General features: G+C 44.5%; 1 protein-coding gene and 1 non-coding gene across 6 annotated transcripts in view; both read left to right on the top strand.

Annotated features, from left to right (window-relative positions):
- PTPRG (protein tyrosine phosphatase receptor type G) overlaps window positions 1-23,097 on the top strand; it is a 658,718-nt gene that overhangs the window by 495,565 nt on the left and 140,056 nt on the right. For all 5 annotated transcript variants that reach the window (XM_015236580.3, XM_072941596.1, XM_015236598.3 and 2 more), the window contains exon 6: window positions 7,367-7,433. In XM_015236580.3, the coding sequence (XP_015092066.2) occupies window positions 7,367-7,433 (67 nt within the window). The remainder of the gene's footprint in view (window positions 1-7,366; window positions 7,434-23,097) is intronic.
- Window positions 10,371-10,440, top strand: TRNAV-AAC (transfer RNA valine (anticodon AAC)). Its single transcript has one exon. It is a non-coding gene; the product is annotated as a tRNA-Val (tRNA).

Raw genomic sequence — 23,097 nt, forward strand, 5'->3', positions numbered from 1 at the left:
CACTGAACCTGAAATAAGCTCCTCTTGCCCCAGGCTTCCCCACTTTTTTTTTTTTCTTTTTTAAATCAAAGGTCATGACAACATCTGTGTGAAATGGTTTGCCCTGTAGCTTAAGGCTCTAGGTCATACTTTGCTAGGTTGGAATTTCCTTTTTGCTTCTTTCCAGCTCATGAGCAACTTTTACATTGAGACGGCTGGCAGGGGTGGGGCAGGCGGGCTCTGGGACCCTCCCTGTCTTGAACTGCTGTGAAGGCTTCCCCACCACCTTTTTGGCTCTTGAAACACAATGCATTAAAAAGACAAAGAAGGGCAAAAATCACCACGTGGGCCCCTGTGGAAGTTCCATTTGCCAGGTGCCCCAGTCTGCCCACTCCCTCCCTCTCTTCTGCTTTGGCTTTGAAATTGAACACTGGGTTGAGTCCAGAGCCAGAGCAAATGGCACTGTATACCCAGCCTGGGACAGCCTGATCCTCCTGAAAATGAGAAATCACCTGTGTTGACAACAGGCATGCCTGTTGCTGGCAAGACTTACACTTGTGCAGATTTGCTGCTGGGCCTTGCTGTCACCTTTCTGGGCTGCTGCTTCCAGTAGTAGACTTCTCCAAGCCAAGTCTGTCAATTGAGTGGTAAATCCTCTGGTGGACTGAAGAAATGGAGGCAGAGGGATAGAGAATGGTCAGTTCAAGTGGACCAAGAACATTGAATTCATCTCCTCCGTGGCATTCTCTGGCCGTGCCTCTGAATTCTCCAGAGGTGAGTGACTTGCAAACTGACCAATTTCCACTAATATTATGAATTAGCAGGAAGTAAGCCTTGTCTGTGTTTAAGCTCTATTTGAAGGTGGGAGGGTGAATCCTATTAGCGTCTTTAATTATGTTGCTCTTTCATATTAATCCCTTCCCATGGCTGAGGAATTAGGGCTTTTCTCACCTGCTGATGGAGACCAGTCCCAGGAGTGTGTCCCGTCAAGTGCTGGAGAACAGATGATGATACAGGGCTGTTGCCTTCCTCTGTGACAGGAGCTCTTCCTTCTCCAGTGAGATGGCCTCTGTGATGTTTTGCGTATCTGTTAGATCAGGCTTAACTACGATGCTGGAAATTTATTATTTGAAGTTAAACCAAGCCTCCTGGCCAGAAATCCATACTTGGTTCCTTGCGGTTAGTTGGTGAGGAGATGAAAACCCTTCATTTCATGAGAGGTCCTACAGCTTTACAGAGCTGCTGCTTCCTTGGCCATCACTCCCTCTGGACTATATCTCTGTTCTCTCTCTGACTTTACTCCATGGCAGCTTGGGGTGTTAAATGCACCAAGGCCTCTTATTCCGCATTTTGCAATCCCACTGGGAGCAGTGACAGTCTGGAGAGAACAGAAGAAGTTTTTGGGATGCCAAGGGGAAAAAAGCAGTTTCTCCGTTAGAGGCTCAGACGATAGGCCATGCAAGAAGAGGCGTCATATTTATGAGGATTAAGAAGAACCAAATAGAGAATGATGTTTTCCATAAAGATGAGTGGTTAGTAGTTTGATGCTATTATTATCTTGTTGAAAAATGACACATTTCCGAAATTACTGACAAGTGTTTAATTTATTGATAAAGGAATCCGGTCAGTGCTCTGTCTCTGGAGGAGTCCTAACTGAAATGTAGTTTTGTAAAAAAAAAAATCCAAGTTATGAATGCTTATTGCTGGGAAGTGCTTGACAGCAACTTGAACTAAAACCTGGTGAGTGGTACCCACGATGTTGGAGTCAGAATGAAAGAAGCTGCAGCATCCTTGCTATGTGGCTCTTTAGGTGAGAGCCATGGAAGAAGAGAAGAATCGGGTCTGAAATCAGATCTCCTAATAAGTGCTTGCCCTTGTCCTGATGAGACACTTTAGCTTCTGAATACACAGTTACCTGCTAACCGTCAGGGTGGGTGGACCATCCACTCTGCAATTCGGGAAGGACACGCGGAGTCTCTGGTCCTGCTGTTTGTCACTTTCCCCCACAGCCGTGGTTAACAGTGTAGCCATTCACCCTCGACAGGCATAAATCCTTTCTCCCACAAGAGGATATTGGCTGAATGTGACGTTTATGGGACCAAAGAAGCAGCTGGCGATGTCAGATTCAAGGCAAGTAGGTTGTCTTGGCCATCCTATTTAGCAGATGGCCAGGACTTGATAGATTGAAGATTATTAGGCTCCAAGTCAAGGGCTACATGGCATGGCGGACGGAAAAAGTAAATGGCAGCACAGATCTGAATGCAGGTACACACAGTCTGGCGGGGTCTCTCTGCCTCCATTTCGTTTTGTCTCAAGCAAGAATAAACGCGTGCCCTCCTGTAGAGCTTGGGTTATGGACACATCTCTAGAGATTATCGATAACTTGGTTACTAATTTGATAGTTGGCTGTTATTTGGAAAGAAAATTTTATGAAGTTTAGATTTCATCACTGTATGTCGAGCCTTCTGCTCAAACCTGTATGTCGTGGTTTTCTGTATTGCTGATGCCTCTGTGTCTTTCGGTTTTATCTGAAGACAACTTAAAAGCTTTAATTCAGAGCCCTCTGTCACGTCTGTATGCCATCCTTTTGAAGATGACTAATGGCATGAGAGCCACTCCAAATTGGAAGTGCCCTAAGCTACGTGTTGCAGTGAGCGCACCATCTCTGCTGGAAAAGGGGTGTCCATTTCTTCTAGTCCGTTTTAAACTCGTTTGTGCAGTTGTGGCCCTCTCAGTATTACCATATCGCTGCTTTGATCTTAAAGTGAAGGAAGCAAATTTTAAGACCCAGAAAAATTCCTCGTGTGGCCTTAGCAGGAGCAGCATATTACAACGTTGAGTGGATGTCAAATAAAACATAAATCTGGATCTTCTGAAATTTGAACTCAAGTAGGTATTGCTTTTAGACCCCAGTGCACTGAGAAGTTTCAGGGATAGAATAGCTGTTGTTCGACATTCATTTACGTTTGAACGTTTGGGTCAAGTTGCTGCCCAGTCACACCCAGCCCTTACTGGATGTAGCATTTGTGCTCAGCATTATACTCCAAGCTTGACACATTCAATTCTCATAACACTGAGATTATATCCCCATTTCACAGATGAGGACACCGATGCTCTAAGAAGTCCATTTTCTTCCCCCACCCCTTGGCCTCCTCTACCCTGGGTGGAGACCCCAGAATGTAAACACAGGTTGCTTATACAGCCTTCTTCTCTGTAGGCATATTTCAAAGCTGCCCAGATTGCTTCATTTATGTCCTTGAATTTTTTAAAGTGACAAGTTGATTGAAGCCGCAAGTGGTCGGGATTATTTCAGATTAGTGTTACGCCTTACTGTAACAAACCCACTTACTAACTTGCTCTTTGGATTGCCACTGTGAGTTTTAGACCCAAGACAGGGACTAGACAGTAGGCTCTGTATTATTAGTAAGTTGCTTGGACCAACCGATGATCTCCATTTTTCTCCCTCTTTCCATCCGTCCTCTCACCCCCACCTTTATAAACCAGCAGTGGAGGCCGTGGACCTAAATGGGCATTGTAGAAGGCTTTTCATTTTCGGGGTTGCTTAGAATCTAAGGTCAGGCCCTTGAACTCAGATGAGACCAAGCCTGAGTAATTAGACCCACAGATACTGAAGTCAGAAGCAACCAAAACTGCACGTGGATTAGGTTTGCGTGGGCTACATGATTCGTGGATGTAAGTTATGGAAGTTTAGGAGCACTTCCTTTGAGGTTTAACACCATCAGATAATACTAAATGCATCAAAGGGTCCCCCTGGGTACGAAACATCCCCCCACAGTTGAGATAAAAAAATCAGAGTATCCATGAAATGTTGCCACGGCAGAGGAGGAGTAACGGGACACGAGTTGATCAGGTTGATGATAAATAACTGTCTTGTGATGTGGCATCTCGTTGAGAAACCTACAAGACAAACCATAAATAAGCAGAGTGTATTGGTTAAGAAAATTATTGGTATTATCACCTGTCGCCCGTCTTCCATCTCTGCACAGGAATACATAATCCCAATTAGTTAAAACGATTATTGTGTTCCTTTCTGATTCTCCAGGTTGGTTGGTCAGTTCTTCTGGTCAAGGCCAGCTTGGCCGGCTGGTCTCTGCAGACTGCAGGTGGTTCATCTGAGGCCAGATGGTGTCAAATGGACTCACTTTCCTGTCTGGTAGTTGGCAGGCTGGTGAGTCTAGAGTGGCTTCAGCTGGGACAGCATGTGTCTGCTCCTTGTGGTCTCTTACCCTCCAGTCAGGCTAGCCTGGCGTTCTTCACCGGGAGGCTTCAGGATTTCAAAGACATTGAAGTGCAAATCCGTGCATCGGAGTCCTCCGTAAGCCTTTCCCTGGGTCATGTTTGCTAATGTCCCTTTGGCCAAAGCAAGTCACGTGATCCAGCCCAGCTTCAGCGAGTGGAGACGTTGATACGCGTTCTCGATGGGAGGAGTGGCAAATCCGATTGCCACGGTGCATGTGACCCGGGAGGGCAGGGGTTGGTGACCATTGTGCCATCTCTCACGTATGTCAGAGTAGCTTCAGGTGGTTGCACTGGCATTAACACCTCGGCCAGACCGAATCTGGAGAAGGGAGACCGCGTGTTTGTCTGTACCTTCAGTTTGTTGTGGGCTGTTTCTGTGGGCTCTTCTTTTATTCTGTCACGTTTGAAATTTGGTCACATTTATGGGTAGACTCTCTTACCTTGTGTTCTTGAGTTGTGATTCCATCTTTGGTCATGATTAAAAATTTTTGATTCGTCTACGCTATGGTGTAAATATGACTTTGTTTTCATTTTGGTATATACAGTGGGTGTTCGTCTTTCAGGAAAGTTTCATGCTTCATCCGGTGTGTTAAACCCCTGGCTTGAGCTTCCTCTCGGGCAGTTTGGGTGATGCACTCATGGCAGCTCCCAGAATTGCACCACTGTGACCTGATACACTGGCTTCCTATTCACTGATCCTTTTTTCTGTTGTTATATCTGTGGTGTTTACTATTTAGTACCAAATTCCACCTCATTTTATTAGTCTGTAATCATAACCCTGTACATAATGACACCTGTGTTTGAATTTAGTCGTAAGACAGGGCTCCAGACATTAATATGTACTCACTGTTAACTCACAGTACATCTCACCCGGGGGGGGGTTCAATCTCAACTTCTGCATCATTGGCATTGTGGGCCAGATAATCCTTTGCTGTGGGAGGCTCTTCCGAACATTATGGGATGTTGAGCAGCAGCCCTGCCTGTACCCACTTGACGCTTGTGGCCCCGCCCCTTCCACCCTCCTTGTGACAGCCTACAGTGTCTGCAGAGACTGTCAGATGTCCCCTGGGAGGGAATGGAAAGCGGGAGATAAGTACAGATGCCTCTGGCTGAGAACCGCTGCTGTGTCCTGGAGACACTGAGGCAGAAGAGAGAAGGAAATGTGTGCAGTATGCGTTAGTACAGAGCAAACCAGGATTGGCAGCCTGACAGGGAGAATCTGTAAGTGGGGAAGGGGTGTGGAATTTTTTTTTTATTGAGGTATATAGTCAGTTAATTAATGTTGTGTCAATTTCTGGTGTACAGCACAATGTCATACATGGATATACATATATTCATTTTCATACTCTTTTTCACCATAAGCTACTACAAGATACTGAATATATTTCCCCATGCTATACAATATAAACTGGTTTATCTATTCTATATATACCAGTTAGTATCTGCAAATCTCGAACTCCTAGTTTCTCCCTTCCTACCTCCCTCCCCACTGGCAGCCACAAGTCTGTATTCTGTGTCTGTGAATCTGTTTCTGTTTTATATGTAAGTTCTTTTGTCTTTTTTTTTTTTTAAGATTCCACATAGGAGTGATATCATATGGTATTTTTCTTTCTCTTTCTGACCTATTTAACTTAGAATGACATTCTCCAGGGCCATCCATGTTTCTGCAAATGGCATTATTTTATTATTTTTTATGGTTGAGTAATGTACCATTGTTTAAGTATACCACAGCTTCCTTATCCAGTCATCTGTCAGTGGACATTTAGGTTGTTTCCATGTCTTGGCTATTGTAAATAGTGCTGCTATGGACATTGGCCTGCAGGCGTCTTTCTGAATTAAGGTTCCCTTTGGATATATACCTAGGAGTGGGATTGCTGGGTCATATTGGTAAGTCTATTTTTAGTATTTTGAGGAATCGCCACATTGTTTTCCACAATGGCTGCACCAAACTGCATTCCCACCAACAATGTAGGAGGGTTCCACTTTCTCCACAGGGGTGTGGAAAATTTTCAGTTACCTTAAAATTTACCCTAAGATGGCCCCGGATGCCTCTGAATTAACCAGGAAGCATCAAGGTGGGGCTTACTACACACTGAAAGGCTCATCAGTATCTCAACTTCATTATGTTAGAAGTGGATTGAATGTAAATTCCATCTCTCAAAAAAAACAAAAATTTCAGGAGATATGCTGACCACGGATAATGGATTTTGGAAAACTCTTTATTTGGGAAGAGTTAAACATATGTAAAAATACAGAAAATTGTATCATGACGCTCCTGGTACTCATCACCTAAGTTTATAAATGATTAGTTCATGCCCAGTCCTGGTACAGCTGCACCCCACTCACTTCCCCTGCTCTCCACTGAGTTATTGTGGAGTAAGATCATTTCATTTGTCGCTATTTTAATATGTGTCTAAAAGAAAGAACTTAAAAACCAAAATCATACTATGCTGGTGGAATTTTAATCTTCCAGGAAGGACGAAAATGAGAATTTATGAGTAGTATCAGCAGTGAAGGGAGAAGGGTGAGGGTCACGATCAAAGAGGCTTGACGTTTTGGGGGATGAAAAACTCCAGGGAGAAATGAAGCTGGGAGGTGCTGTTTCTTCGAGGTCCTTTCCTCCCTACTTTCCTCCTGCTTGAGTGACTCTTAGAAATGCCTCTTATGAGTTAAGGCACAGGGGATGGGGATCCTTAGAAAGGAGAGTAGGCTGGCAGGGAACAGAGCCAAGGAAGAGGAAAAAAACAGAGTCACTAAAAGGTATTGAAATACTCGGTTAGTGATGGGTTGCTGTCCGATGACTTTCAATGAGTTTTTAGCCAGTTGGGGCCTACTTTTAATAAAACAAAGCGAGAGGAACGTCCGCTTGCATTTTAAGATTTCGCTGGGACTACAGTATTTCTCTCCTGTTCTGATGTATTCTGGGAAGTTTCTTTGATTTGATTTAGGCTTCCCCACCTGATTTTATTATGTCGTAAATCTGTGTTTGGCGAGAGCCCTGGTGCATGGGAGACCCAAGTAGCTTGCTAGAGAACATCTGTTTCCCCCTTTCTCTTTAGAACATTAAACAGGCTCTTGTGTCTGATGCTAGAACAGATTTAACCAATCATGTTTCCTTTACATGTAGGTCAGTCCAAGGGACAATTCTGCACTGGATCCTATTATCCATGGGTTGAAGGGCGTCGTACATCATGGTAAGTAAGCTCCGTACACTTCCTTTTGATAGGATGTGAAGGCTAATGTCTCCACCTCAAGGAATGGGGTTATCTTGCAGAGGACGGAGAGTGATGCCCATTCTTCCTCCACGGATGTTGAAGGGCATGAGGGCCATTATTTGATGGGTAAAGAGCACACCCATTTATTACCTGCAGATGCATCTGGGTTAACAGTAAGCCATTTGTTGCTCTTCAGGTACCATTTGGAATGCATGTGTTATAAATCAGAACGCCCTAAGATGCGCCATTCATATGTGTTGAACCTGCCACTTGCCTCACATCTATCCTAGAATTATTCTTCTTTCAAGTCACTTTTCATTTATAAATTTCTTGATTTGCCTCTCAGATTTAGGGGGGAAAATTTCAGTAGCCGTGACAAGTCATTAAACTTGGCTGCATGTGAGCAGGCATCATCTACTAGAATGGTAAATGCTAGGCTGTGTTCTGTGCGACAGACGTCTTATCCTCGGGCATAAAACTGGGAGAGAAAGTAAGATAAATGGGTTCTGTCTTGCCCAACTGTTTTTTATTGGAGGAATTTCCCTGCAACTTTATTATCAGCGATGCATCATTACCTGTGACATCAGGATCCTCTAATTTCAAAAGTACCCTTGTCACAGGGAGGTGTGGAGTCTGGAGGTAATGTAATGATTTGCAAAGTTTTAATAATCTAATTAGAATTCCAAAGACATTGACAGAACTAGCATTAGTAACCATAATAAATCTCCCTTTCATCACTGTGGCTGTGATAAAACATCTTCACACCTTTTCTGGGAGGATGTCTTTTGACATTAGCCAACTCTGCAGAGCTTAACAAACACCTTCCCCTCTTTCTCTCAGAGAAGTAAAACCAGTTGTCAGTGTTCAGTTGAAACGAGTAGGATTTTGGCTTAATTGTTCTGCTCTTATAACTATTTAATCGTGTAGCAGGTAACGAGGATAAACCTAGTAGGAAACTCAGGGGACTGAAAAGACCCCATAGAGAAAGTTTCCATTGCTGCTTCTCCATGTCAGTTTGTCTCTGGGGGAAAAAAAAAAGCCCATAGATAGAGCTGGGAGGGGTGGGATGAACAGTTCCCCTGGGGAAGAGAACACCTTTGCCAGAACTGCTGCCGTCTGCCCCTTTGTGATCTGATGATGATAGTGAGAGTGCTGGGCGTGTGTGGTCGGGAAATTTGCGCTGTGCTCTGGGCAGCCTCAAAGGGCAAAGGAGGCTGGGGTTACGGGCAGCCACGCTGTGGACGCTGAGCTCTTTCCCAGAGCTCCTCAAACACCCAGCTGATCGAACACCTCCTTGAAATTCCAGTGCACAGTGCAGACAGAATTTCGAGGTTTGAAATGTGCTAAATGATGGGTAGATCTTCCTTCCCCCATCTCTTCTTCCTGTTTTAATACAAATGCTCCATGAGGAATTCTAAGAATCTTCAAAACAAGTACTTCTTCAGGCTGAGAGGAAGCGCTCCATCAGCTATGGCATTTCAGGAGGTCTGTGTGACCCGATTTCCACGAGGGTAATTGAAGAAGATTCTATATGTTAAAGAGAAGCAGCATTCTTTAGCCCCCATGTGCCCACATCTCAGTAAACCCACTGCGATCATTCAGTTCAGGAGCTGTGTGCTGGCATAATCGTGTTACGCATCTGCATCATCTGCAGTTCCCTTCTAAGGCTGTTACGTGTAGGCATACGCTTTACCTGTCACCGGGAGGGCGGCAGAGATGCCTGGGATGCGGTTTCAGCTCAGACTCCTAATTGAGAAGTCAGAGGAGACCCGCAAAAAATAATTACTTGCTAAGGAAGTTCGCTCCTTTATTCAGCAGGAGTGTCACACGCCCACTCTGTGTCATCCCGGGGTTGGTGCACTGATGAAGACAGACACCGGCCAGCCCTCAGGGACCTGGAAGGAAGTGAATGCCGCCCGCTCTCCCTCCAGCCTGCCTGGAAGGGTACCCCTTGGCCCCTGCTGTTTCTGTTTCCTCTGTCAGAAAAGTTCTTCCCTTTGCTCATAGCCAGGATATTTCCGTCGAGTTATTTCAGGTCTCAGTTCAGATCTCGCCGCCTCAGACGATTCTGTCTTAATTAGCCAATCAAGTGCCTCCCCACCCCTATCACTCCTTGTCACAGCATCCTAGGTTTCTTTCTTTGAAGCACTTAAAAGTATCTGTAATAACTTTGTTTGTTTACTCATGTATCACCTACCAAAGTGTAAGCTTCCTGAGGGCAGAACCCACCTGCCTAGGGCACCTAAGAGATGTTCAGTAAATATTAGCCAAATGAATCAAGTAAATGTACAAATAAGTGAAAATATCAAAATATAAAATTGAAAGAAGGGGAGGAGGAACTAAAGTCCACTCGGGTTTGGCTTTGGGAAGAGAAGGAAGTGAGATGATGCCCTGGAAATCTGATTTTAACCTCAGTTCCAGAGCCATCGCTGACTCTCCTTTTGATAACCTTCATCCCTTCTGTCATTCTTCTAAAAGAGAATGAACATCTGAAATCGGTAAGAAAACTCTTGTTGGAACTAGAAGCGTTTTCAGTTGAAGGTCCTGTGCGGGATTTGAATGGTCTGTTAATACGACGGGACGTACACAGTCATGCCCTTCACAGAATCTCTGGCTGGGGAATGATGACAGAGATGGGTACAAAGAATCCATACGGATTTCTGTTACAGCTCAGAATTGGCTTCTATTTCCTCAGCTCTGGGAGTCATATCATAGGATATTAATTCCTCATTAAGTGAATTGTTTTTAATAGGGAAAATCTTATGTGTTCCTTTAGCTGAAATGGCAGTGAGTCATCTGGTCTTACCAGCCAGCCACTGGCATTTGGTCATTGGGGTCCTTTGTGAAGCAGATACCAAGATGGCATTTTAAGTGCAGGTGAGGGACTGCCTGGGGAGGAGAAAAGGGAGAGGGGGAGGGTATAGCTCAGTGGTAGAGTGCATGCCTAACATGCATGAGGTCCTGGGTTCAATCCCCAGTACCACCATCAAAAAATAAAGAAATAAATAAACCTAATTACCTCCATCTCCCAAAAAACCAACCGAACAAACTGAAAAAGTGGAGAAGGAGCAGGAGGAATCGTGGGGAGAGCACTGAAGCCCCAGTGCAGGCCAGACACCCCTGAAGGGAGAGAGAAGCTATGGGGACTGGCTGAAGCAGCTCCAAAGAGGTCGCATCTGGGCCATTGGAGAACCCAGAGCCCAGACCGCCTGTGACAGGAGTCCTGGGCAGGCAGGAGTGTCCGCGCCCGCCCCGGGTGTAGTCAGGGGGCAGGGCATCCCAGCCAGTGTGTCCTCCTCATGCGCACGGGGATGGAGCCTGGAGGCACTGCAGCTAACAGGCCCCCTCACAGCAGCCAGTCTCTGGAAGGAAGGTCTTCGGGGTGCCTCCCCTTGCTGGCCCAGAGGTTCACATCTCCCTTCCAAAGGCATTTTCCTAATCAGATTACCAAAAAATTTTTGACTTGGCCCTTCCATTTTTGAAATGCTTGGAGCTTCTGACAGATACCGCTCGCTCCTCTTACGCATCGTTACTAGGTGCCTGACCTAAGTGCACCACGCAGCTAGGCCTTGAGCCTCGAGAGACCACAGCGGGCATGGACCAGCCCTCAAGTGTTTATAGACACTTGGGAGAGACGTACGGTTAAGTACTCAGTGACATTACAGAGTAGGGAGCAGCAGCTATAACTCCGACCTGGGGGTGTAGAGAAGGTACCTCGGAGTGGACCATTAAGACCTAAAAAGCGTACATAGAGGTTGTTCAGGCAGAGAAGGGAGTGTGAGGTTTCAAGCAGCACCAGTCTAGAGGCGACACGTTTGAGACCCTGAGCTCCGAGAAATTGCTTCTCTAACACTGGAGAGAGACACCTAGCAACGTCTTGGCAGCAGAAACGGTTCTTTCTTCGGAGTTCATTTTTTCTCTGTAAATTGTGATCTATACAAACTCAAGAATCATGAAGGAATATAAATAGAATGTTGAGAGGTGATTTGCCTTTGACTCTGGTCCTTTCTATCCATTGAGCAATAAATGGAAGCAGTAAAATGTATCGAATCAGATATTTTCTTTACACTCCCACCGGCATCCCCCAGAGAGGAAAGCTTCAGGGAGAGACTGGATGCTGCTACACTGGCTCGGTAATCTGCGCTGCCTTTTGTAGGCAAGAACCAGGACTTGCAGGTAGCCACACCTAAGAGAAGTAATTGGTGTCAAAGAATTTAGTCTAGTTCTCATTTCTTCAGAACCCATTAAAAGAATAAACTTGGATGTGAATTGTTTAAAAAAAAACCCAATTCCCTTATAAGTAGTTGTACCCAGTTGACCAGTGCTGAGAAATGTACATTATATCTCTATCAATTAAAAAGTATTATTTTTCTTTCAAGTTTTTGAATTACGTACTTTCTGTTCTTTTTTCATAATATCTACCCAAAGGAAATCCAGCAGACTGTATGTGTATATGTTGTAGGAGGCTGTTGAAAAGGCATTGAAACACTAACCACTCTCACATGTCAGTCATCTAAGAGCGAGCAGTTTTTTTATTTTTGAAAGGCAGTGGGCTAGTAGTGATGGTTTGGTTCCAGAGCTTAGACTGTCTGTTCCTCTCTTCCCATCCCCCTCCTGGCCATCACTTCTCTCTTCTGCTGCGTGTCCTACCTTAGCGAGCAGGAAGGCATCTTCCTCCTTCACAGTAAGATGAGAGGGACAGTTAGAAATGGCCTCAGACACCACTCAGAGTGAACTGGCTCTTCTCCCTGTCCTCCCCACCCCCAGGCTCTTCTGAGAAGGTTAGCAGTGAAAGTACAAATAGATTATCACCTGAGAACACCCCTTGATGTCACAAAATGAGGCTCTTGCAAGCTTTTCTTGTTACACAACTTAGTAACGGAAGTTGGGTCTATGAAAGATCAAAACTGTCTTTGCAGAACAGCTCCCCACAACTAACTAGTTTATTCACTGGACTCACTTTGCAGGTATTTTCTACCCATCTTCTCCCCCGCCCTGGGATACTCATCATCAGCTCGCCAGATCTGTGGGCCAAGTCCTAGAATAGTAAGTCAGCCCAGGCATTTCGCAGAAAGGGAGGTAGTCAAGGAAATCTGCAAACGCATGTGACCACCCAGCCTGGTGTTTTCGTTGGGTGGTGAGAGCTGGTGTGTCCACATCTGTTCTTTTTTCTACACCCCACCTGCTAGGATTCAGGTTCTGTAATCGAGACCCTGAGGTGTGGCACTGCTGGCACTCCAGAACGACTGCTGTGAGGATGCAGATGGCATATCCTTTCCAAAAGCCGTGTAGCCACTACCACCAAAGTCACATGCATGTCTTACCCTCTGAGCCAGCAATGCCACGTGTAGTTATATACCCAAGAGAAAATGTCCACAGAAAGACTCATTCATACCAGGAGCTTTGCTTAGAATAGCCCCCAAATGGAAACAGCCCAACTGCCCACCAAGAGGAGCCTAGATATACAGGTTGTAGTGGATTCATACAGCAGAATATTGTGCAGTAGCTAAAAATGACGACCTTGATTTACGTAAAAATGAAAGAGCGCATCCTGCTGCATGGTTCCATTTATGTCAAGTTCAAGAACAGGCAAAACTAATCTATAGTGATAAAAGTCACAAGAGTGGAGTGGGAGGGTATGTACACTGAATGAGAAAGGACTCAAGGGAATCTTCCCAGGTGATAAAAATACTGTATATCTTGATGACACGCAAATTCGTGAGGCGTTCCATATTGTTTTGCTTTGACTGCACTCTTGTGAGATCTCAGAGATGTCTCATTTGCTCAGAGACCAAACCAAACTGTTAGCTCAGTCATATTCATCTCCTGGGGATACTAGTTAATGTTAATAAAGCGATTAAGAACTGGCTAAAGAAAAAAGTATTATAGATCTTGATCTGGAAGATGATTAGATCACATAAGTATAATATAAACATTCACCACACTGTCCCCTTAGATTTGTGCATTTGACTATTTGCATATTAAAGAATGGCCCATGTATATTATATGCTAATTTCTTAAAGGCAGTGCATTGAAAAACCTCAAAAATAACTTAGCAGCATGCACCAGATAGTCACATATTGAAAATCCTGACTGTGTCAGGTGTTGGCGAGGATATAAATGCCAGTAACGCTCAGATTTCCTGGGAATGGTTTGACAGTATCTAGTCAAGTTGACTCAGTAGTCCCACTCCTGTGTACGTCACCTAGAAAAACTCAGATAAAAGCGCACCATGAAACCACTGTGGAAGACAGTGTGGAGGTTCCGTAAAAAACTAAAAATGGAGTTGCTGTATGATCCAGCAGTCCCACTCCTGGGCATAAATACAGAGAAAATTCTAATTCACAAAGATACATGCACGCAGTGTTCATAGCGGCACTATTTACAATAGCCAAGACATGGAAGCAACCTAAATGTTCATTGTCAGATGACTGGACAGTGAAGATGTAGTATGTGTGTGTGTGTTCCACACACGATGGAATATTACTCACCATAAAAAAGAATGAAATAATGCCATTTGCAGGAACATGGGTGGACCTAGAGATGATCATACTAAGTGAAGTCAGTCAGAGAAGGACAAATAACATATGATATCATGTATCTTTGGAATCTAAAATACGATACAAATGAACTTTATGAAACAGAAACAGACTCACAGACATAGAAAACGAACTTATGGTTACCAAAGGGGAAAATGGGAGAGGGAGGGATAAATTAGGAGTTTGAGATTAGCAGATACACTACTATATATAAAACAGATAAACAACATGGACCTACTGTATAGCACGGGGAACTATATTTAATACAATAAACTATAATGGAAAAGAATCTGGAAAAGAATGCGTGTGTGTGTGTATAAAACTGAATCTCTAGGCTATCCAACAGACATTAACACACTGTAAATCAACTATACTTCAATTAAAAAAAAAAAAGGCGCACCATGAGATGTGTAGGGGAATGCCCGTGGCATTGGTTTTTCTAACTGCCCATACCCAGAAATGCCTCAGATGCCTATTGATAGCAAGCTGGATAAATACAGTCACACGACAGAACGTTTCAGCCCGATGAAAAGGAGTGGAATCTTGGGGCTCTCACCAACATGGGCACATCCGAAAACCGTACAGTGAAGCAAGAGTCTGGAGAATGCACAAGTTATTCTTCAAGAAGAAGTTCAAAAAATGGGAAAACCTAACCTCTGTTGTTCAGGAGTGCATGTGTAGGTGGTAAAACTACAAGATAAGCAAAGGAAAGATTATTTAAAACCAGAGGATGGTGGTTACTCCCTGCGGTCAGGGGTGGGATGGGAAAGTGATGAGGACCTGGCCACTAGGAGGAGGGGCAGATCTCCCCCTGTTCAGAGTGGTGGTCACACCAGGGTTCACGTCAGGATTGTTGGTCAACGGTATGTTTATGTTTGTATACCTTTCTGCATGGTGTTAAATGTCACAATCAAGACAATGATTAGCATTAGAAAGTGAGAGATTCAGACAGTGCTTTCCTCTGGGACATGTCAAGTACAAAGTGGCGTCACAACAAGCGGAGGAGGGAGTGACAGCATTTGTTTTTAAGAACTTTTTACCATAAGCACCCCTGACAGGCTGTTTGTTCTCTCTACAAATCGACTGCACACCAAAGAAAGAACTGTGGTTGCTTTGGCATTCTATCATTTGGAAGCCATTACTTCCTTGTGGAATTTAGAAAAAAAAAAAAAAGAAATGAGAAACCAAGGAGATGGGGTGGCAGGTGACAGGTCTGAAAACAGACTCCTCGCTGCTGCTATGCGGTGCACGCTGCCTCTGCGCCAAGGTCAGGGTGTAATTAGCCCAGCAGGGACCACAAATCCTCTGGAAACCCTGTAAGATACAGCGATCCCATCCCTCATTATATAGAAAGGCAAGTGAAGCAGGCAGTGCCTGGGTGACTTGAACCAAGGTCTTCGTGACTTCAGACTGGCTCTTGTTACTCCCAGACGGTCTCCCCGCTCTGTTCTCTGCCAGGGTTACCATCTGCATCTTTCAGTTGATGGAGGCTTGTCATATTGACTGGTTGAAGGGACAAGTGAAGAAATACTTAACAGGACCCTACTCTCTCATCATCACTCCAGCACCATGTTGATTACCCCTGGGGCTCAAGGTCTCAACATGAACTTTCTGTCTAAGGCTAAAAGGGCTAAAACTTCTGAAAGATCTCTTGCATGGATATTGGAAGAAGAAGACAAATCCTAGAACAGGGGACATATGGAACAAACTAAACTATTAGGCAGAAATGGTAGCCTCTGCTATTATGATCCAGCAGCAGGAAGGTTGAGCAGAGGTGAGCTGACGTGGTTTGAAGGGGTCTTGCCTGTTGAGTGTAAGTGAACCGTAAGCTTCTTTACTCACGGAGTCCATCCGTCCTTCCATCCATCAAGTGCCTCTTTAGTGCTAGTTCTGGTGTTGTGGGTAAGAGGATCGATGAGATTTCCCCTGCCTTTGGGAAGTTTTAATGTCATGAACAATCTTTCTGGTTTTTTTCTTTTTCTTTTCTTTCTTTCTTTCTTTTTTTTTTTTTTTGTGGTCATTGCCATTCTTGGTGGTGAAGGTCAAGTAGACTGTTACTTGCCTGCAGGGAAATCTCATGAGTTCACATGAATAAAGCAGTTGAAACTTTGGAATGAATTTTTATTAAAAGTCTGGATTATAGAATACTTCTAGACAAATGGACTTTCGTGACTTTTCATTGAAATGTGACTCTCGGGAACGCTACTGAACAAGGATTCTAGACCAGTGCTCCGGAGACCAGGGTTTGAATTCCAGCTCTCCAGCTCGGGAGCTGTGTGATTCTGTAGAAATAGATGGCTCGCTCTGTCCCTGAGGTTCCACCCAGGAAGATGGGAATTATGAAAATACCTGCCTCGTGTGTATGAATGCTAAATGCTTTAAGACAGGGAAAATACCAAGAAGGAAGGGTGCCTGGTGTGTGTCCACTGCCCTCAAAATTGGAGGTCAGGAAATTTATCTGTGAGCCAAATCTGGCCCACTGCCTGTTTTTGTCAATAAAGTTTTATTGGGACACAGCCACGCCCATTCACTTACCCACTGTCTGTGAGCAGAGCAGATGTGACAGAGACTATCAGGGCCTGCAGATTAAATATCTACTCTCTGGTTCTATACAGGAAAATTTGTCAACCCTGCCTTGTCTGAAAGGTAGCACTGCTAATAGTGTTACCTTCATGCAGTGTTGTGTTTCCTTTTGGACAATGTAATCACCCAACTCAGGTCCTAATTTACCATTTGATACACTTTATAGAGATGGGCCTCAGTTTTGCTTTTGCCATGTAATCCAAATGCATTTCAGTGGAGTTGAAAGAGGGTTGTTTTAACGTTAACCTTTAAGAAAGAAGTCCTTCAGATTTTCTCCCTTTTGAATGAGAAACCCTGTGTTATGTCATTTATAGGCCACTGATGGTTTTGAACACTCTTAACAGGCGACAAAATTTCCCCTTTGAAGTTTATGTTTGCAGCATGTAATTACCTGGAACTTTCCTGAAGTGTGCTTTAAATATGCAGCACTCTGGTCTGGACTAATTGGCTCATGTCTGTTACAGATTCAGGAAGGGCAGATGCTTATCTGAACCCTTTTGATCTCAAAATCTTCTAGAAACAGGCGCACTTAAACCATTTCCACGGTTTCCTGGATTTCGGTGTGTCAGAACCACCACCATAGATGTGGGCTGTTTCCACTTCTTTTCGTAGCCAAAGCCAGGAAATGGAATGCTGTGTGGCTTCCATTTGATCGCTAATAGCATTGTTAACCATCACGTTAAGACAGAAAAAGACTTCAAACGTGATTCCTTTTAGGTTGGATTTGAATTTGAGGCGAGTTCTCATTTAGGCAGCCTTCTTTGTCAATATTTGATTGTTTGAACAGGATTATGGGAGCCCAGGGGAATACCTGTTTTCTGGTTGTTTCACTGGGATGGGAAGCAAAGAGAGAGTTTAAAACTATGTCTCCGGTTGCCTGCTGCCAGCGTGCTCGGTGAGGAACTTGGGGCGGCGCCCTGGTGTGACGCTCTTACCCACATGCGTCACCTCGGTACAGGAGGAGCCCTGGCGTGGCGTGGCCGAGAGCGCAGGCTCCGGGTTTGGGTGCCAGTTCTGCTTTCGACCAGTCGTACAACCTGCATAAGTTGCTTAACCTCTTTGTGGCTCATTTCTCAGCTGTATGAGGAGGTAATGGTGATACCAGCCTGATTGCTTAGTCCTGGGGAGTCAGCGGCTTACGGTACATGCCTGTGTGGGGCACAGTCAGCACGCAGTGCCAGCTGCTGCCACTGCCCCCCCAGCAGCGTTACCATCACTGTTGTTGTTACTTATCGATATGCGTATGAAGGCCTTGCGGTGACGATTGATTTCTGCCCACTCAGTCCCCGGCTATCGAAATAGAATGTATGTTGCTTGACTTACTCGGGTCATATAAAAATAGCAGGAAGGGATGTAGACGGTGGTCATAAAGCTGATTTGGGCGAGCCAGTCCTTTTGAGGTCAGAGGAGAGGATGGTGGACCAGGGACTAGAGAGGGGATGAGAGGAAGAAGCAGTAACCTCTTGTCTCTCAGTCCCTGGCTGTGTGCCCAGCTCTGCCCGGATGTTCTGTACATATAGTCTTGGGTAATCTCAGGAGCAGCACGGGGACACAAGGGTAAGCTGAGGCTCATAGAGGTTGCTGTGTCCCGGCTCACGGCCGTGGAGCGATGGTTTGAACCCAGTTGTCTTGGACTTAGATGCATTCTCTCTGCAGCTCTGCTGGGCCAGTGTCTGTTTCCAGCGTTGACTAACTTCCTGATTATTGTCAAAGTCATTTAACTCTTGTGTGCCTCTGTCAATTAGGTCATTGAGCATCAAAAGGAAGCTAAAATAATAAAATAATAGCACCATGCCAGTTATGGCCACCAGAACCATGTCGGGGAGAAAAGGCAAGCAGTGGAACTGTTCAGTGATAATACTGGCTCTCGTCACTATGTAACTCTGTGTAATTTAAATGTCATGTTCATTTCCTTAATTGTTGACAAGGCTCTGTGCTCTTCATGTAGTTCCTCTTTGGAAATATTAATGTCGACATATGCTTCAGTCAAACATCAGCCCTTAGATCAAATGCCACATTTGGCCAACCGAAACCACCAGTAAACTCAAGGAGGCTAGATGTCTTTGAACTTGGGTATTTCATGACCTTGGAGCCCCTCCCTACATCCTTGAATATAGGAATCTGATTAATCAGGTCCGCTCTCCCACTTCAGACCCTTCTTTGCTCAGACCCTGCAGTAACAGGGCACCACGTAGGCTCTCTGATTTTGTCTGGACTGTGCCTATGGGGAAGGCCAAGGGGTTTGGACTAGATCCTCTGCATGCTGGTACAGAGTGTTTCCGAGGCAGAAATAAGCCCCACGCCCCTGTGTCCCCATGTACTGGCTCCATTCTTGCTTGAATAATGTTGCTTGTTGCCACCATTTTTAAATATCCTACCCTACACGGAGAAGCAGCAGTCAGCACACTCTGCAGAGGACTGATGGCAACTATTTCAGGCTTTGCCGGCTGTACACTGTGTGCTGCACCTGCTCAACTATGCACTTGTAGCCTGAAACAGTAAACAATGGCATGGCTGTGTTCCAATAAAACTTTATTTATATAATCAGGTACAAGGCTGAAGTTGGCCACTGGGCTACAGTTTCCCCACTTGTGACTTAGAGCTACTTAGTTTGATCAATTTTTTCAACCATATATAAAGGACCTACTCTCTAAGGCACTGTCTTGAGTGTTGGAGATACAGTAAGGAGCCACAGTCTTGATGTAATGGAGCCTCCAATCTGCTTTAAAAAAAACACACAAAAGTAAACCTATAATTGACCAATTATACACTGTAAATGAGACCCGGGCATGTACAGCTCTGACATTGGTGAAGTATCAGCCTTCATCCGGCTGTTGATACTTACTTCCCAGAGTTGTGAGACTTCCATGAGACAAAGGCCACAGCAGGTCCTAGCACCGAGTTCATGCACCGTAAATGTGAACTGGTAAAAAGATACGAACTACAGGACATCCTGCAGTGTTGAGGGGAGTCTGGGGACCAGGTCAGTGGAGGGCAAACTGAGCCCAGAGAATCCAGTCCATATGGAGTCTGCTGCTGCCTGACGCTGTGAGCATCCTTCACGGTGGTCATGGAACAGGCTCTGGACCCAGCTTCTCGTAGACTCAGAAAGCTGATGGGGACCTTCGATGTGAATCCTATTAAATTATATCAATATCCTATTTCACCAGTTCTGCTGCTCTCATTTCTTCATATTTTTAGTGCAGTGTAATTGGCATATAACATTTTGGCTGTACAACATGATGACTTGATATACATATATACTACAGAATGATCACAATAAATCTAGTTCACATCCATCACTGCACATGGTTACAATTTTTTTTCATGAGATTTTAACATACGGAACAGGGGTGGGGGCAGAGGAAGCACTCCAGGCAAAGGGAACAGAAACGGGAGGAGGAAGGTGGTGGTCAACATGGGAGAGGGTGGAAGAGGCCACCTGGTGAGGAGTTTGGATTTTATTCTAAATGAAATGAGAAGCCACTGGAAGATTCTGAGCTGGGCGGGGTCAGGATTAGATTTATGTTTAAAAAGCTAAACAAGTTCTTCAGTCTTGGGAGAGATTTCCTCCCCTGATCATGTTTATATCAGCTGCGGGCGAAGAACCCAGAGCCCAGGGATGAGGAGTCGGGTAGTAGACAGGGAGACCCATGTTCTGTCCTCACCTCACTGTGTGATCTTCATTCAGCCACTTTCCCTCTCTGGACCTTATTTTCCTTATTTGTAAATGATGGAGACTAGCATCCTTCGAAACGCTTTGGAACCCCGCAGTTCTCCGTGGTTCTCGGGTGACTTCCCCAGGCGCCCCTTGTTGTGACTTCAGCATAGTGCCTCTTCCTTAAAACCATCTATCAGGAAGCCTTGCAGACAGCCACACCTTGAAAATGGGCCAGCCCCACTTCCATTGCCCCATCTTTGCCGTTCATCCTCCTTACTGATGACAGAGAGATGACAGGTCTGATAGTCAGCAGCCAGTCAGATAGGGCCAGTTTCGTCTCTTACATTTAGATAATAAAATCAGCTCCTCCACGCCCCCTGGGAGGCCTCTGCCACCGTCTTAATTATAATGTGGTGCTCTCTGCCCTCCCTGATGGCTTTCAGATGCCAGGCTCCGCAGCCCTGGGTTCTGGCCCTCAGGCTCTTTCTTTCCATCCCTACTTCCCATTTCCTGTTCCTGTTGACACCTGCTTGTCAGACCCCTTGGCCCTCCCAGGTCATGCAGCCCATTCATGGCTAGTCCAGACCTACCCAGAGCTGCTGACTCTTGTGTCTAGTGTTCTGGCCTCTTCACAATTTTTAGCCAAATTCCTGATTTTCCTTAACCAGCAGCTAAAATTTTTCCTCCTAGAGTTGTCAGATTCGCATGGCTGGAGTTGTCAACTCAACTCCAGCCATGTGCCAGGCAGAATCCCTTTGTAGTGTCTTGTATCTCTGCCTGGAATGGCCTCCCCAGGTACCACATGACTTGCTTCTGTCTTAAGGTTTTTCAATCACATGCTTCCATCTCCACGAGCCTGCCCTTTAAAAGCTCTTTCCAAAGCAGTGGTCAGAGGCGACCACATTGAGAAATGTGTCATTCAAATATCATTAATTGTTAGCAGCTGAAAGGCATTTGGTCCCGAACCAGCCATGAATAAAGCAGTGGGGGAAAAAAAGTTCCAAGCAGAGTAAAGAGCCAGTGCAAAGGCCCTGGGGTAATGTGATCATGAGACAGTAAAGAGGTCAGTAAGGCTCAACCTAAGAATCTTACAGGAGCAGTAGGTGAGGCTGCAGAGGGTGGAGGAGCCCACTGACAGTCCTGGTAGAAACTGGCTTCTCAGGTGTGGTCAAGCGTTACTAAAAATGCGGAATCTCAGTCCCCATCCCAGACTGGCTGCATCAGAATCTACATTTTAACAAGCTTCCCAGGTGATTTGCATACACATTAAATTTGAGCAGCACTGTCATGAATCTTCTCCCATTTAGTGTGGCCTAATACCCAGTTTTTCCACAGTCACTCTCTCGCTATCTTCCCCAATTATGAAGCAGAAGGCCCGTCCTACCCCAGTGATTTTAAGCATTTAAGGAAGAGTGAATAGCTTTTCCTTATAGAAAATTTTGGGAAACCTTGAAGAAACCAAACAGTCATTGGGCTAAATACCAAAGCTTGGGCTTTCTATTCTTGGTTTATTTTATGTACCTCCCTAAAATTGGTTGATTCCTTGTTTGAGGGGTGGGACTGGTTTTCTTCCCCTAGAAACCACCCCATTCTGTCCAAAATGCTTTGTTCACGGGGGCAGAGGAGTGGTTCAGTATCATTCCACAATTTTTGATCACTGCACAGTTCTTGTCTCTATGCTGATGGTTCATCGTATTTTATAAAGGCTTTCTCTCTTCATATATAACCACAGCATTGAAAATATTAGGTTATTAACACACTGAAAAATGCAATCAATCAGATGATTATCATCTAATGTTTTAATGATCACATTTTTAATCCAATTATGCATGTTTGAATCTTTCAAATTTTCTTTAATTAAAGATTGCCTCCTGGCACTGCTATCAGAAATAAGAAATTGAACAGAATCGAGCCAGATATAATTTAATGTTGAAAGGAAATTGCAAGGATAACCGGGCCGCTCTGGGTTTAATGGTTGACCGTGACTTTAAAGCCCTCATACAAAATTTTCTAATTGATAAGAAAAATTTAATCACCTTCGGATACACTCCCTTTGCATTCAAATAAGGTACTTCTTTTTCTAAATAAGCCTCCCCCAACTGATTATTCGTATTGTCGTTCAAAATGCTGCAAAATGAAAGACAGAGTTGGGTGAAATGTAGACTACTTAATACAGTGTGTATTTAATATAAAAGTCATACATTATTCATTTTTGCAATTTGAATAACGTTGAATTTAGCATCCCTGTTCCTCATCTTTTCCTTTGATGAACAATTAATTATTAAAATATAATATTGTCTGCACACAGCACTGGGATCCTTGAAAGTGGAATATGAGATTCATTCCTTTTCAATTCTTTTATCTAGTAATGCACAGTACCTGCTTATTATGGTATAATGGAATGAATGGTGGGATAAGTAGTGGTTCAAATATTTTTCTCAACTAGTTAAGTGTCTGGGATAGGATATCTTGAATTCAAATTACTGATTAGGATAAAAGCTGCGGCGCAGAGTGCTCTGATCAGGATGGGTTTGGATCAAACTGTCCTGTTATAATAGGCTTCCTTTAACAAGTACTTATCTGTGCTTGTTCAGTGCCAGACACTCTGCTAAGCCCTTAACTACTGTTAATTCGTTTAAAAGCTCTCCCGATGAGAGAAACCTCCAGATGAGGTCGATATTATTATAATCCCATTTTACAGATGAGGAGATAGTTACAGAGAGGTGAAGTAGCTTGTCTTAGGTCAGACGTTTCAGGATGCCAGTTAGGATTCAAATCCAGGGACCTGGCTCTAGCACATCCCTTTACTTTATAACGTGTACATTTATTAAGATTTTATTAGTTGGGGAGGTCAAGCTTT

Source organism: Vicugna pacos, chromosome 17 (genome assembly GCF_048564905.1).
Source record: "Vicugna pacos chromosome 17, VicPac4, whole genome shotgun sequence".
Classification (NCBI taxonomy): Eukaryota; Metazoa; Chordata; class Mammalia; order Artiodactyla; family Camelidae; genus Vicugna; species Vicugna pacos.